This window comes from Dipodomys ordii, unplaced genomic scaffold, assembly GCF_000151885.1.
Source record: "Dipodomys ordii isolate 6190 unplaced genomic scaffold, Dord_2.0 Scaffold140, whole genome shotgun sequence".
Lineage (NCBI taxonomy): Eukaryota > Metazoa > Chordata > Mammalia > Rodentia > Heteromyidae > Dipodomys > Dipodomys ordii.
The window spans coordinates 3,830,155-3,847,741 of record NW_012267356.1 but is presented as its reverse complement, the minus strand read 5'-3'; the positions used below and the strand labels follow the sequence as shown (position 1 = coordinate 3,847,741).

The following is a 17,587-nucleotide window of genomic DNA, read 5'->3' as shown; positions in this document are numbered from 1 at the left end:
AATGATAAACCAGATGACAAAATTTGCCAGTTAAACAATTTCTCCAAAGAGGTAAATCAATAACATTTAAAACAGTGTATGACAACTGAATTTCTATCCATCTTGAATCAAACGTTTTAAAACTGTTTTCAAGTAAAATTTGAAAGAAATTTCAAGTAACAGTTTCCAAATGGTGTCATACATTTTTAATTTATCACCCACTGAGATATGTCAAGCCTGGAGAATATCAAAACCATGCTTTATAAGTCTTAAATTGTTAGTGTTGGAGCTAGTCAAAGTAAATGTTCGTGGATATGGCTTAAATACAATACACCATACACATTAAATTAATTCTTAACATTCAGATTCTAAAACAATTAATTTATGCTTGAGCAAAACTGACTATAATTTTTTTAAAGTAGAAGACTAGAAGGGCAGAATTAGTAGGTTAATGTTTCACAATGGGTTATAATCATAGACTTACTTGGTTTAACACAAAAGGAGTTTTGCATATGAAAATTGCCAAATAACCAGGATTTTTCAGAATGGAGATTTTAGGGGTATCATTTACATAGCACCATTTAAGGAAAGTTTGTCTCTTAAATTGATTTTCTAGAAGAAATCAAGACATAATTTTTACAGAAGTTTTTTACATGTTTGAAAAATGACATGTATACTGTAAGGCAGCACTATATAATTTATATATCATTTACAGCAATGCCACTGAACAAGCTTCTCATGTTTCTATACAGCTTAAGCTATACTGATGCTGTTTCCAAAAAAAAGTTAATTTTAAATATAAGATTTTCCTGACACAAAATCAGGGAAGTTCTTATGTTTAATGCTAGTCTTCAAGAGATGTATCCACACAAAATTTTCCTTATCATGCATATTAGCTCATAAAATCATAAAAACTTTACTATTTAGGAAGAGAAAAATCTATTGTTTTCATTGTTTTACAATAAAAGTACCTCTAAAAGAACAGTTGTCCAAAAATTTTAAAGAATACAAATTTAAGAAAAAAATATGTCCTCCTGTGCTATTTAAGTCTGTTTTACTGTTGAATGTAGAATAATTGTGGCTATGTGTCTATTATGGCTTAAATTTTTTAAAAAAGAAAATCTTTGGGTGCTGGTAGCTCATACCTAGAATCCTAGCTACTCAGGAGGCTGCGATCTGAGGATTGAGTTTTGAAGCCAGCTTGCCCAGGAAAGCCTGTGAGACTCTTATCGCCAATTAACCACCAAAAAAATCTGGAAGTAGAGCTGTAGCTCAAATGACAGAATGTTAGCCTAGAGCAGAAAAGCTCAGAGACAGTGACTGGGCCTTGAGTTCAAGCCCCAGGACCAGCACACACACACACACACACACACACACACACACACACACACACACACACACACTCACACACACAAATCTCATCAATGAATTTTTCTTGTTTATAATATTGGGTCTTAGATGCACCTATCTAGAAGCAGGGCTTATACAGAAACCTCAAACTTCCCCCAATCCAATCAAATGGAGGGGACATTAAAAAAAAATCTCTCTTGATGATGAATATCAGAAATATAAAATGCCTGCACATTTACTTTTGTATAATTTCATTTTGATCATTTCAAGATATGCAAAACTCCTTTGTGTATTTTACGGTTAGACATTTGTTTAGGAAATGTGAAACCTTCACCCAATCACAAACCATATACATTGCTCCATTGTGACTTTTACACTGAGTCTCCTACTGAGTCCAAATCCTCCGAAGAGAGGGGGCGATACAGGTCCTGTAAGATGAAGGGCGGGACAGATTCGTTTACTTGGCTTTTGTGGGTGCCCTGTCGCTCTTTTAGGAGCAACTCCAAATGGACATCCTTTGGTTTCTAATATTAACAGACCTTTTGAAGTCACCAACATCAGACCAGAGGAAAGGTAACAAGGGAGAAACCATGTACATTGACAAATGGATGCTGATTTTGTCTTTACGGCAAGAAAAATACCGCCCAACCTATCACAAGCTTTTGCCTTTAACTTGTGTCCAGCTGAGTTATGGTCTCTGACATCTGCCAAGGCCAGCTCTGCTATTCTGTGTCTAGGCAACTCTTCCATGAACATTTTCTTCTCATTCTGGGATGAACAGGAATGTGCTTAACCTCACAAAATAATTTATCAGAATGCCAGCTGGCAAATAGCATATTCTGGTCCCTTGGTAGCAACTCAATTGTTGTGATTTTACATAGGGTAAATCCAAATGACACTGCCCTTTCAAAATTTTATGTTTGTTCAACCGGAAGAATGCATAATTACTTCCCACCCAAGACTCCTTCCCTTTTCCCAACTCCTTGCCCATTACTTTCCCTCCTGCCTCTTTCTGCTACTAGATCTCTCTGTTGGTAGCCAAGCAACCAGCTAGATCTGCAGAGTGTCTACACTTGGCTTCTTTTCAATTTTGTTCCACCCACTCCTCCCATCATCTGACTGATCATATAATCTGCAAAAGTCAGTGCTGTGGGAGTATAACTGGGAACTTCATTCAACCTACACAACATAACACATTTCTTCTTGATGTCTTAAGAAATGGGACAAAAAGAGTTCTTGGATGGGAAAAGAACCTTATATGAGCTGTTTTGGGAGACAGTCAGACACTTCTAGACAGCAATTTAAATAACCATGCTTTGGAAAAGTAGGGAGGTTACTTGGTACATTGGTCTGGATATGTTTACAAAGCAAAAGATCTGACATGTAGGCTCTTATTATATAACACTATTTTGAAAGATCAAAAAGAAGTAACAGGAGTGTGATTTTAAGGGAAGAAAAGTTTTTATATATAATTAATAGATATAAAAATAGAAATTATCTTATTTGTGAAGGAACAAATTTATCTCAACAATTCTTTTTAAATTTTTTTTTAAAAAGCCCAGTTTATGTTTCTGTATTTAAAAATAAGGGGTGTGTGTGTGTGTGTGTGTGTGTGTGTGTGTGTGTGTGTATGGGATTGTCAGCTCATTTTCCAGCTATGTTGCTAGGCAACCCAGAAGGAAAAAATAGAAGTAGCTGCTGTTTTCTAATTTGCAATAAAAAGAGGTAATTTATTCTTTGAAGTGTCTTCTTTTAGCACATGCCATCTTTCACTTATTTCAGTATTTCCTGCAGGGGAATGTAGCCAACCATTTGAAAAGAATATTCACCAAATTTGAAACAGGATTAGTGTTTAGGGATATTCTAGGCCTATTTTAACTAGAAGAGGTGATTTAATGCAGTTATCTATGAAGCCAGACGAAAGCCCCTCTCACTAGAGCAGCTAGGAACTTCTCCATGTACTGATACGATATGTAGATGGGGGATGTGCATAGATTTGAAGGCTTGAAAACAGAAGAATCTTTGAATAGATGAAGCTAAATGCAAAATCTTGGAAATGAAACCATATTTGAATATATCTAGAATCTAGTTTACAACAAGTGTTTATAATAAAGATCTTCAGGTGATGATAAATGCTTTGTCCCTTTAAAATGAGGTTCTCTCTCATAGATGATAATTGTAATGGTAATTTAAATGGCAAAATGAAGGATCTGTCAGATCCTTTGGGGAATGATTATATTCACCAATTGTTAAAAGTCTTAATTATGTAAGTCAATGACTACACAACTGGATAGAGATTTTCTGCCTCAGATGAACAAAATTTTTTCTGAAGAAGATAATACAGAGGGCAAAGATGCAAATTCTACCCTCATTTTACCAACAAAGGACATCTTAGCAAACTTTATACCCAGATGTAGGGTTTTCAACCCAAGGGAGAGATGCAGGAAATCTCAAACACTTTCAATGTCAATAACTACATTCTTAATCCCAACTACACCTAGCTATATCAATAAATCTGGAATCAGAGTTTAATAGAGCAAAAGACAAAGAAACATTTCTATGCTAGGTGACTTTCCAAAGTATACACTGGTGTAGAAAAACCTGGTGTAGTATACACTGGTGTAGAAAAACCTGGGTAACATTTACAAGGAAAAAAAAAAAAAGGTCTCCCTGCACTGCAGGATAGATCCTTAAAAGAGTAAATGAATTGGGCCAATTCATTTTATCAGTGGATCATTATGGTTCCTTGAGACTAAGAAGAACACCTCAGTAAAAACACTCATAAGGAACTGGAATATAGTTATTGGGTTTCTATGTTGTTTTGTTTTCCAAATAGGACCCAGAATGGATAATAGAGTTTTCTGATATAACCCAGTGAAGAAGCTAATGCCAAACTCCAGGCTTCACAAACAATCTAAACAATCTCTCCCTACTTCCAGGAGAACCAATGGTGAAAGATAATTGGTACAGCAGACTCCAGGATGGAGGGCTAAATGAGTCTTCCTTGTGCCCCACCTTGAGATGACTAATGGTTCTGGCAGCCTGGGCAGGAGAACTGAAGGGAAGGACTTCCATCTTGGATGAAGATGAAGCTTAAGGTTATGGAACTTGGAAGTGGTATTTTAGAACATGTAACACAAGATACTCAATTGAAGAATCCACCATTTTAGCACAAAAGCTTCCAATATTGCTTGTTAAAATATTCAGTGAATATCATCACCACATCTCCTCAGGGCGCAGATTTTTCCTACCTCACTTCTGAAATCCAGACTATGATGTGTTTTTGATTTCTTCCAAACACTATCCCTTGCTCTCCAACCCTCTTATTCTTGCCTTGGTAATTGTGAAAGGACAAATGGTGCTAGTTGTAAAGCAACAAAACCAGTAGCCCCTCCATCTTGAATAAAAGCTACCCCGCCCCACCACACCCATGTCCTCAGCACAGAAAATCTAACCCTGTTTCCAGCAAGTTTTCCACTTTGTCTCTAAGCTCAGCCAATTTCTCTGTAATTACATAAGATGCTTAAAATAAATGTAAGGAATGAATAAAGAGAGGGTGCTCAATGTGGATTTCATTCACCAAACCACATATTCAGCTGGGTGCCAGTGGCTCATGCCTGTAACCCTAGCTATTCAGGAGGCTGAGATCTGAGGATCATGGTTCAAAGCCAGCCCGGGCAGAAAAGTCCATGAGACTCTTATCTCCAATAAACCACTAGAAAACCGGAAGTGGTGCTGTGGCTCAAGAGGTAGAGTGCTAGCCTTGAGCTGAAAAGCACAGGGACAGTGCCTAGGCCTAGAGTTCAAGTCCCATGACCGACAAAAGAAACAACATCAACAACAACAAAAAAGCACATATCCTACTTAACCCCATACCCTGCTCCGTGGGTTCTCGGTACCACCCTTCTATGCCACGGAACAAACCCACTCCCCGGTCCTTCCACTGAATTAACAGCACTATTCTTGAGTCTGGTGATCAGTGATGTCACCTACTAAAACTCATTACAACTAAGGAAGCTTACAAACCAGTGGTAATAAAGCCTGTGCATTCAAAACAACAAAAGAGGAAGTTGGTGTTTTTGTTTTTTTTTTTTAAAGGGAACCAGCCAATATATACTGCTTCTCAGAGTTAAGATTTGGACAAGTTGATAAGAATGGAAAGCTTGGAGTTCTAGATAACTCAGAGCAGTGAGAAGTGACCGACTTCGGGTCATCCACCTGCACTGGCTTGATTTATTCTCTGGAGACAAGGAACACTATTTGCTGCAATACCTGTGTCAAGGTTCAGATAGACCGTATGTACACAGGTAGCTTGCTTGCTTGCTTACCCTCTGCTTCCGCAGGCTTCCTGGGCTGGTGGGTGAAGGGCTTGGCGACTTGCCAGAGCGTGGAGTGGAGAGCTGACTGCCAGGGGTTCCATTAACTGGAAAAACAAAGAAGCATAAAGAAGATTAAAGCATTTTAATGACAATTCATCTTGTCCTAGAAATAACCAGAGAGACCTCTCTTTAATGTTCCCCCCTGAAGAAAAACTTAAAAAGTAAGTAAGCATCTTTAGACAGGTACTGCTTTGTTAATTCTGTGTTTAATACAGGTTATATAATGTTTTTTAATGTACTTTTTCCACAATTTCCCTGATGGATTTATTAATGAGGGCTTTATACCAACAGACAATAGGATTATGGTTGAGAGAAACCTTAATTCTTCAAGGTGCCCAGTCTTAACCCAGTAAGACAAAGTATTAGCTCAGATCACAAGTGGCATTGATAAAACAGATCATTGTGCTTTTAGATTTGATAACTCCCTTCTAGAAGTTCCTACATCACTTTTGCCCCATCTATCTCCAGGCTGATTCTGAGGGACAGGATAAAAAGTAATTGGCCACAGGCAGTGAAAGGAAAAACTCACAGTTTGACTTTGCTGCCGGTGAACATAAAAATCTGCTAACAGGTTCAAAAGACTGGAATTCTACCCGATTATTCAACTTTTATACACCATTATCACTAAGCCAAGATAAAGCCACAGCATTCAAAGTAGCTATTCTCTAGGTAACACCATTCAAGACATGACTTTTATAAAAAGATTTAAAAAGTAAACCTGAACAACAGGACTTGCTAAAGATAGGAAGGCAGCCTCCATTTCACTGCTAAAGACAGTATTTCAGTTCCACAGTGAGTGAAGTCGAATTAAACAGGAGACACACACACTCGGGATGGGGGGTCACATGATAAACACTTGCCACGAGGGTGGGGTGAGCCACGGGGAAGCCACTTACCTTCTATGAGTTCTAACATGGACACAGTATTTGACCTGACAATAGCAAGAGGCAAAAATCTCTTCTCAGCACTAAGCCAAGCACCCGCGGAAATAAAAGGGAGGCCGTTGGGTTATTAGTTAGGGATGGCTCAGGCTGCTCCCCCAGCACACTGAATGAGATGCAGGATTCATCAGCAGATGCCTTTCCTGCGTAAAGGCTGACGTCCTCGCAGCAGCAGTGGGAGGTGCCGGTTCTGTCTTAGGCTATATCAAAGGTGTCAATTAAACCTCATGCCAACCCGGAGTCACAGCAACCCCCACCGACACACATTCACTCCGGAAGTCCCAGCCTGCTCACTCCTTTGCACTGAATCATAATGAAGTAGCGCTGGGAGCAAGAGTCTGGGGTGACTCATCTGAGAATCCAAATGACAATAACTTCTAAAGCCTGGCAAGTACCAGGTAATCAGGACAACTCCACAGCACTCAGTGGCAAGGTGTAATGTGTATTGAGTTTGTGTCCATCCTCTCCCCACATGGCCATGTATTCATAAAAACGTAATGGCCCATGGAAGTGGGTGGGTGTGGAGGGGGCTCTTTGTTTTGTTTGACCTGCTCCTCTAAAGATCTTAAAATTGTCATATACCTCATGCTGCACTAATGTGCAGTTTTGCCTTTGCAATGTACTTGAGAAAAAGAAAACACACTCTGGAGTTTTGTTGGTTTATTTTTTGCAGGGTATGTGGGGCAATTGAGAATGTTTTAATTTACTTCAAGGCTAACATGTTTTGGGTGGGTACTAGACCTCCCAGGCTCTAAGGGAAGGGCTCAGAAATAGGGGAAGAATTCAGGACTGGGGAGAGGCAGACCCTACAACAGGTAAGGGAAAAGATGCTGATTCTGCAGTTGGCTACAGAACACTTTGATTAGACTTTATGTCTCCTTATTGTTCATAGACAGAAAAAATGAGTGCATAGGAAAACAAATTCAATATTTTTTTACTTGGGAGATTCTAACTTTTTTAGAGGGTTGGGGGGTACAGAGGATTGAATCTAGCTCCTTATATATGTTAATCAATGACTGTTTAAAGCAGGATATAGGTAGCTCATGCATGTAATTCTACTATGTGAAAGGCTGAGATTTGAGGCTTATAGTTTGAAGCCAGCCTGGGTAGACAAATCTGAGAGACTCTCTTATCTCCAATTAACTAGCAAAAAGCCAGAAGTGGAGGTGTGGCTCAAGTGGTAGAGAGCCAGCCTTGAGAGGAAAGCTAAACAAGAGTATAAGGCCTTAAGTTCAAGCCCCTGTACACACACACACACACACACACACACACAGAGCTAGTCTACTAAGCTACTTTTCAGACCCAGAACTCCAGTTTTATCAAGATAACCCAAAATGAAGAAAATGCAAGACATTTTTTAAATTTTATCTCATTTATCTGTCTTTGTGGGGGACATCAGGAAGGCTAAAAATGGAGGGACAGGGTGAACAAATGCAGCACTCAGTAGGTGCTATGTTGAAAATGAACTATACAACTAGTGGGCACAGGAGGGAAAAACTGGGAGAGAGTAAAGGAAGGGGTGACATGGTCCAAAAGAAATCCATTCATCTCCTGACTTAGGAAACAGTAATCCCTCTGTACATCACCTTTATAATAACAATACAACTTTAAAAAGTAAGACAAAACAACAGAAATTTGTACTTAGTATCCATTATATGTATATAAATATCTCAGCTTATTATAGACTTCCTTCCTTCCTATGCATCAGTCAAGCAGTTAAACCTTGAATATCTCATCCATGTCTCATAATAACTCTGTGAGGTAGGCAGCATTGTTTTCTCCCATTTTACAGATGAGAAAATTGAGTCATGAAGGTGATGAACAATTTCACAAACAGCAGTCAGGATGTGACCCAGGCAATTCTACAAACTATACTTTGCTGCCACCTTTCCTTGGAGCACCAGGGAAATCAGAAAACTAATCATTACAAGAAACTATTTTGACAGTTGGGTGCTGGTAGTTTACATCTGTCATCCTAAGTGTTCAGGTGGCTGAGATCTGAGGATTACAGTTTGAAGCCAGCCTGTGTAGACAAATCTAAGAGACTCTCTTGTCTCCAATTAACTAGCAAAGAGCCTGAAGTAGAAGGTACGGCTCCAGTGGTAGAGAATCAGCCTTGAAGAGAAAGCTAAGCAAGAGTATAAGCCCTTAAGCTCAAGCCTACTTTCAGCACACACACACACACACACAAAGTATTTTGAGAGGGGAACTTTCCTAATATTCAATGAGGTACTACACTACCGTAGGCAGTATGTGAGGAAGTTAGCTGTGTTAAACTGTGAAGTTAGCCATGTGAAGGAAATGTGTCCTATGAACAAGGAAATCCCTATTTCTGGGCTGGGCATGGGAGAGGGAAACCTACTACATAAGTTAATAGCACAGTAGACATGTGGTGTTTAAAGGGAGAGAACATTATGATTGAGGATAAAGGAATAGAGGCAGGAGTTGCAGAATGTTCAGAACATTAAAATTCAGGTTAAGGAGTTTGGTTTTCATCCAGCGTGCAAGAACTTATGGGTTTTAAGTAGGAGCCATGGGATCAGATTTGCAATTTCAAAAGCTCTCAAGCGTTCTTGCCCTGTCAAGGATGGATTATAGGGAAACAATATCAGCACCACAGGCTTGTCTCTTACAAAAACGTCAAAGTCGTAGACAGTGTGACATGTTGAAGGATGGATAGTTCAAGGAAGGACTATAGAGGTAAGGTATGGCGAAATGTTCTAGAAGGATTGGTGAGCAAAAAAAGATTGAACTTATAGGTCATGGCATTTGATGGTTGAAGGTTAAAGGGAGTGAGTTAGGAGGGACAAGAGAGAGTTTTGGACATGTGAATGTCTAAAAGGTGACTTCAGTTCTGCCTTGCAGGCTGGTATAGCTTTGCTTGTTTCAGAGGAGAGTGACATTTGGAGAAAGGACTTACTCAAAGACATATAGCTGAAAGGTGATAGGACTACAACTAGGTTGCAGTTGCGTCTTAGTTAGGCAGGAGGCACCCAGTGGAGTTGCATGCCCTGGCACCTCAGGATCCCTAGGAATTTCCATCCCATCTGTATAGTTGGGGCTCTTGGATTTTCTCTACCATGGGTACTTTTGGAACTACCTCCACTGTGTAAAGCACCTTACACGCTTCCATTTGCTTTACCATCTCCCTAGAAAAAGGCTCCGTGCCACATAATTCATTCACAATCAAGGGTTTTTGGACCCAATCTGCCTGCTGATTGAGATTAACCTAGCAGTGTTGGGAATCTAGTCAGACTCCTCCTGTTGGACACTCCTGAATGTATTAGCAACACCTAGGAATGGTTCTTGACAGCCAGGAAATCTGTTAAATTGTTGTTGGGATAAATAATTTTCCTTTATAAGTCACTTCATTGAATTGTTATTGTGTAATTCAGAAATCCCTGTGTGCCAATTAGAGAAATGTTGTTACTTATTTATTGCTGCTTATTAAAATCCAACCTACAAATGGTATTATTTTCCAGAAGCTGTTATTAAACAATTCTTTATCTAGAATGGGAAGAAGTCAACCTAAATCAGATTCTTGTTATATAGCCAAGAAAATTCAAACAATTAATTATTTGAACCTAAAATTCACTCAACCCTGGATTAAAAAAGAAACTCACTAGAACCACTGCCTCCTATCCAGTTCTGATTCCTTTGTTGAGATCTTGTCTGTGCCCATTTTTCTTCAATCCTATGTTCTTTTATTCTGCTTTGAATGACAAATGCTAACCTTAGGGCTGATAACTCAGAGGTACCATGATGTTATCTGTCTATACATCTGGCTACCAAAGGGCTAGGATGGAATTCGAGTTTAGGTCTATATTGACTCTTCTCAACTTTGCCTTCACTTGAGCCCACCAGGATTTTACTATAGTTTGCCTTTCTATAGTTTAATTACTTGACATTAGGTGCTGTTTGGAAATACTGAATACACAGAACGCTCCATAAATAGATTGTCTAAGATTGAAAAAAGTTATTGTAGTAAAGTTTACATATGTTTTATTTTGTTATTAGTTGTGCTTAATCTCTGACTGTGCATAATTTATAAACTAAACTTTTTCAAAGGTATGGAGGAAAATGCTATCTTATGTAACATTGGATACTGGCTTTCATAGACCCTCATGGAATGTTCCTCGTGGATAATGAGGGATTGCTGTACATTGGTTACAGCAGATCACTGAATCATTCTCCTCATGAAGTGTTTCATTCCACCTTTTCCTTCATCATTTCAGATTGCTGTTACTATTCTTTTATAATAACAATAATAAACCCCACAATTCTAGGGTTCAATATCAACCGATCAGGAGGTATAGTATATATTTGCTGCATGCTATATTTTTGCTAGTCCCTGTCCCTAGGAAACAATGTGAAATCTCCTAAAATATGCTAGAGTTTGAAAACTCTTAGGTGAGTTGTAATAATTCACAGTTCCTTTTCAATAACTCTCCACTCATATGGATGTTAATTGATCAGTCCTTTTTATGGACTCAAAGAGTTTCTTCTCTTTATGACAATGTAATCATAAAACTCTCAGACACTGAGTAAAAGCTAAACTTGTTTTAAATGTCTCAAACTGATTTTGAAACCTAGAGACAAGAGTATCTAATTAAGAGGTGAACAACTGTTGTTTTTCATTCAACAAATATTTTACTGTGTAGACATGGTGCTAAATACAGTGGATTCAAAACAAAAGGGATAGAGATTTGTCAAAATCTATCTAGTCTCAACCCACATTGTAGTATGTATGTCACTAGGAATTACAGTGAAAATTCACTAGGAGAAATTAAACTTCTACTGAAATAGAATGCTCCCAAGGTAAGGAAAACAATGAGACTTGTAAGATATGCTTACTGATATATGACTTGTTATTTCTGTGGTGAAGCCACGGATGGAGTGGTGAATAGACAGGCATGGAATGTGACTATTTGAAAATACAAGTGTCTCTTGAAAGAGGAGATCAGAGCTTAGAAATGATTTTTGTCCTCAATGCCACTCAGTACTTTAGAAAAGCACCAGAGAATTGGTGAACTTTTGATCTGTCTTTTCTTTCTCTGGACATGCAGATCTAAAAGCTGATATCAAACAAAGTGATAAGAAGAAGATAAAAAGGTAACATAAAAATCACAATTGATTTTCTTTGAAGGATCTATGATCACTGCTGAAAACCCCTCTAGACTTTAACCTCAGTCAACACACACAACAGCTACCCACTAGAACATTCCTCCTGATCTGCTCAAGGATCAAACACCCAAAATGGTTGCTACAAAGCCTTGTGTACATTTAAATATGTTTAGGGTAATGAGAAATAACATACATACATCTCTACTTGACCCTCATTTTTACTGTTTATAAAGATTTTACAATATTTCTATTTAAATTTTTGTTCTATGATGAAACAAAACCTAATTATGTGATCTGATCAACATTCTACCAGAATCAAAACAACAACAAAAAAAGCACAAGTAGAAAATGTTTCACAGGGGCTGGGAAGGTGGCTCAGTGGTAGAGTGCTTGCCTTGCATGCATGAGGCCCTGGGTTCGATTCCTCAGCACCACATTAGCAAAAAGAAAAAAAGCCGGACGTGGCTCTGTGGTTCAAGTGGTAGAGTGCTAGCCTTGAGCTGAAGAGCTGAGGGACAGCGCCCAGGCCCAGAGTTCAGGCCCACGACCGGACACCCCCCCAAAAAAAAATAAAAGAAAATGTTTCACAGGAATGTATTCTTCTATAATGAAAGTATTTAAAATATATTTTCTTTTTTTATTTTGACTGTTTTGGGGCTTGAACTCAGGGCTTGAGTGCTTTCTCAAAGCTATTGTGCTCATGGCTAGCACATGAGTATCTGTGCCATAGCTCCGTTTCCAATTTTTCAGTGGTTAATTGTAGATAAGAGTCTCATAGACCTTCCTGCCCAGGATAGCTTTGAACCACTATCCCCAGATCTTATCTTCCTACATAGCTAGGATTACAGGCATGAGCCACCAGTGCCTGGCCTAAAATTAATTTCTTAATAAGAAATTTTATCTTATAACAAGTAGAATTTTTCTTCAATAATTATTTTTATTCTGTTTCCTTTTTCATATTAGATAAGGTGCTTAACTGATCAAAACCAAATGTATAAGTTGGAACATACTGCTATAACAAAAATTCTAGCTTTCTTTTCCTCTTCTTTGAATTGTAACACAGAACATAAAATCTTTCCAACACGCCATGAACCCATGGCTCATGCCTATAATCCTAGCTACTTAGGAGGTTGAGAGAGTCAGCCTGGGAAGGAAAGTATGTGAGAATGTTATCTCCAATAAACTACCAAAAAAGTCAGAAGTGAACCTGTGGATCAAGTGGTAGAACAGTAGACTTGAGCAAAACAAGCTCAGGAATAGTACTCAGGCCCTGAGTTCAAACCCTGGGACTGGCAAAAAAAAAAAAAAAGTATTTGGACATAAAATTGACCTTGCTGTTTTTCTGTCTTCTTTTAGCATATAATGATGCTCATTTATCTCTGGGATAAGAGAAGAGAATGTAGCTTCACATATACCCATTGGTAGATCCACAGGGTTGTGATTTAGGCATGCTGTGGTCCTAGCTCCCTGACTTAGATGGCCTCTCACTTTCTAGAAATGGCCAACCACTGCTTGAAATCACTTTTCCCAGGCCTTGTCCATTCCTGGCCACTTTATTGAGAAGAAAGCAAAGGAGGACAGAAAAAGCACAAGAAGCCAACCAAGATAAAGAGAAAATAGATGCCATGTTTGGAGAAGTGGTTTTTTCCCCAACTAATTCTAGAATACCACCTAGGTAAGGTGAAGCTTTGATTTTTCTCTGAAGGGCCCACCTACTAAGAGGAAGGGGAAGGAAAGGTGAACAGGGAGAGAGGAAAGGGAGAAAAGGGACATGACTGTTGAATTTATTTTTTTAATGAATATTTACACAAAAATGCCTTTATCCTCAAAAGTCTAGACAACCTCCATAGCTCCTACCACGCCTTAGTTTAGTCATGTGTTCAACATTCACCTGGTCATTACTATGAACTCAGAAGTTCAAAAGCACATCATATGTTCTGATTCACCACCTATCACCTGTGGATATGGGGCACCATCAGTTGCCATGGCATGGCAGAGCTGAGCAGGAGCCTCAAGAGTTAGGTGACCAAAAAATGCTTGCCAAGATTAGCTGGGCAGAGTGGCTGCATGAGCTTTTGATGGTGGACATGACAGAGGAAGGTAGCTTGGCCTAAGTATTTGAAACAGAAGTGTGATCTGGGACAGCTAAATCACGATCAGCAGAAAACTTAGTAGTTTTTAGGGTAAAGAATTGGGAGACATGGCTGAGAAAAATGACCATCAAGGAGTTCACACTTTAGTAGGTAGACGGTGAGTAATGGTAGCAAATGGGACATGGGAATGTGGGAAAGATGTTTGAAGCAAAGCATAGAGGCAGACAGGCCAGGCAACAGGTGCTGTCTAGGACAGTATGGTGGCCACCCCGATGGAAAGGGAGTGTGGTGGCATTGTGAAAGAAGATGAGGGAAACTGTGACACCAGCAGCTGGTATGCATTGGGATTCTGGGCACAGAGGACACAAAGCCCCTCTGATCCTTACATTGCTTAAGACATTCTGACTTCAAGCTCAGCCTGATAGCTGGCCTGGGGCAGCCCCAAATTGGGCCATGGACACCATTCACAAGCAAGACCTGACTGAAATGATTCCTTCTCAATCCGGCTTCCCAGTGAGGTCCTCACTGCAACATGAGTGATCGCCTTTCAGATGCTACTTGGCTCCTTGGCATCTCCAGCTTCTGCCTTTCCAATTCCATCATGGCTCTCACTGTTCTCTGGTGTCCTCTGATCTGCTTAGCTACTGATGATCCTTAGGGCTTTTCATTTTCATCTTTACAAGCCTCTCTAGCACTTGGCAAAGCCAGGTAGCTTACATTTGTCTGATTTAACTCACTACTTTATGTCAAGGCCTCTCAGATATAGTGTCAGCTCAAAAATCTCTCAACCAGTTACTTTATTCCTACTGCCTACTAATATTTCTAAAGCATCTCACCTTTCACAAATCATTTCTTCTTCTCAGTGGACAATTCAGCTCCTAGTCTCTGATTTGTCTCTGGCTGCTCTGGTCTCTCATCCAATTAGATTCCTTTACCAGCAGTCCATCCTGATGATCTCTTTCTAGGGTGACTACTGAGGACTCAAAGAGCAATCCTGAGAACCCACATGGAGCCATCTTTTCCATGCAGTACTAGTGCTGCTAAAACTCAGTGGGGATCATGGCCTCATTAAACTCCCTCTCCCCTCCACGTGTCTACATAACCTTCATGGCCCTCTGATATCTAACAATCAACTTGGTTGGTCCATACATTGTTTCTAGAGTTTTCTAGAATTTTATTGTTCAGGTTTTTTTTTTTTTGGTGTTCATTTTCAGACAGGTTCTTGCTACACAACCCACATTAGCTTTGAACTCAGGATCTTCCTACCTTCGTTTCTTGAGGGCTGGGATTAAGGTATATGCTGTCATCATAGCAAGCTACTTATTGTTCATTTTTATTGGATTGTTAATAATACCCAAATATCTCATTTGCTTTCATGCCTTTATGCCTTAATTCACAATAGGTAAGAATGTTCCCTCAATCTGGCAGGAGTCTACAAGTCCTAATTTATAATCCCTTGTCTATTGGAAACTTTTTCTGAACCTGTTAATTAGGTTCACTCATTCTCCTTAGGATCATCATGAGATATACAGTATTATAATAAATGGTGCATATGCTTGTGTCTCAATACGAATATAGGCTACATTGAAGTTAGGGTGGTAGTTTTATTGTCTTTTTTTCCTTTGTTACCTAATATATGCCTAGAAATCAGCAGATACGCAATAAATTCACCTGGAGGGTTAATGCTAAGTTGTGATAAAAAGTGGTTGATGTGGGATGCTGTCTCCAAGTAAACAGTAAGACAAAAATAAAGGTCTAAAGCTCAAAAGAGTATCTTGGAAAATCCCATTTGGGGTAAACCTCAGGGGAAATTAGTGGGTAAAAGAAAAACAGGTACAAGAAAGAGAATGTCAGGTCATGCCCATAATTCTAGCTACTAGGGAGGCAGAGATGGGAAGATCACAATTCAAGACCAGCTTTGGAAAAAGATGGTCAGACACTATTTCAAAGCACAAGCAAATGTCACTGTATACTTCTTTAATCCAAGTTAATCAGGAGGCAGATCAGTTACTCAGATCTCTGTCTGAAAGCAACCTGCGCAAAAACATGAGACACTATCTGAGCAGCAATCTAAAGCAAAAAGTTCAAGGTGTGATTGAAGTAGTACTAGGTTAACCTTGCAAGTGTAAAACTCTGAGTTCAAACCAAGAAGAAGAAGGGGGAAGAAGAGGAGGAAAAGGAAAAGGAGGAAGAAAAGGAAGAGAAGGAGGACGAAGAAAAGAGGAAAGAGAAACAGAGAGAGAGAGAAGAAGAAAGAAAAAGAGAGACAAAGAACGATAGGGCTTGATAGGTTACAAAAAAGTCTAAAACGCAAGGGATAAATGAGTGACCTCCTGAATTTCTGGGTGTAGTTTGTTTGTTTTTAATGTACTTATAATGTACTGTGTGATTTTTTTTGTTTCTTTTGTATGTTCTTCCCCCATGGTATAACCCCTATTTCCACTGTATTTTGTTTTCAATAATTCTCTTGGGGATCCAAAAGAGGAGAGTTCCTCCATAGAGGATCGAAAGCTAATCTACACTAAAGCTAAAGATTAATTGCTAGCAATGTGCCTTTGAAGGTGTTTGAGAGAAATCAAAAGAATTTGACAAATTGGTCTAGTGAGCTGATTAAAATTCTTTTCGATTCTCCAGCTTTGATTCTTGTCTTATCTGCATACGTTACATAAAATATTTTATGTAACTGTAAAGAAAGTAAAAATTGAGTAGAGCAAATGAAAAGACTTCAAGGTTTCTGGGGGCTCATGCAAATAAATTTTAATCCCAAGGCTTGGGGTAGTGCTTCAGTTGTGGTAGAAGCAGTGGCTTTTCTGTATTGTAGGTAAGAAGGGGCAACTGTACTTTAGATCAGAAGCTTCTGAAAGCCAAGAAATTGCATAGTTCACGGTTGAAGTGATAGGTGTAAGGTACTTGTGGGTGAGTGGGAGGGGGGGATTATGTTTGTCTTGTCTTTGAAAGACATTTTGGTAGAGAATGTCTCCAAATGGGAAGAAATAGGGTCTATATATATATGGGAATTAAAAAGTCTGGGAAAAAAGCCACAGGTTCTAAGGGATCCAAGAAGGGGTCAAAATTTTGAATTTCTGTGTTTTGGGAGAATGGCAGTAATATAACTGCAAGACAGAAAACATTGTTTTCTAATATTGTTCAACTTAAAAAAATACAAAGGCAAACTAAACTTTTAATCAGTCTTTCTTGAAATCAAATTATTGCCTATTGTGTTTTCATTTTTTGGATATGTTTTGTTATAAGTTTTTTGTGCACTAAAGAAATGGGGGGTTGTAGTTGTGGAGATGGGAGGGAAGGGATGGTAGGGGAAAAACAAAGGAGGAGGCAACAGTGCTTGATAAGAAATGTACTCATTACCTTGCTCATGTAACTGTAACCCCTCTGTCCAGTATTTTCACAATAAAAAACTTATTTTAAAAAACAGAAAATTATTTTGAAGCAACTGAAAATAAATAAGAAAAGAAATTTACTTGAAAGAATTTTATTTAAATTATATATTTTGTAAGATATCTGTTCCAAAGACATCTGTATAATGATTCAAGCTATACTAAACACTGTTGTATATTCTTGTTATTTTAAGAAGCATCTAAATCCCAATTTTCTCCTTCCTTTCCAGTTTGTTTGCTCGCTCCTTCCTTCCCTCCTTCCTTCCTTCCTTCCTTCCTTCCTTCCTTCCTTCCTTCCTTCCTTCCTTCCTTCCTTCCTTCCTTCC

The 17,587-nt window shown here is 38.8% G+C and overlaps 1 protein-coding gene across 4 annotated transcripts in view; it reads right to left on the bottom strand.

Moving 5' to 3' along the window:
* Dclk1 (doublecortin-like kinase 1) overlaps positions 1–17,587 on the bottom strand; it is a 346,512-nt gene that overhangs the window by 79,503 nt on the left and 249,422 nt on the right. For 2 of the 4 annotated variants that reach the window (XM_013031457.1, XM_013031456.1), the window contains exons 1-2: positions 6,605–6,969; positions 5,658–5,752 (exon numbers count right to left, since the gene is read on the bottom strand). In XM_013031457.1, coding sequence (XP_012886911.1) covers positions 5,658–5,752; positions 6,605–6,623 — 114 coding nt within the window. In that variant the 5' untranslated portion in view covers positions 6,624–6,969. Of the gene's footprint in view, positions 1–5,657; positions 5,753–6,604; positions 6,970–17,587 lie in introns of those variants that run through there. The other 2 variants (XM_013031454.1, XM_013031455.1) reach the window with 1 other exon arrangement.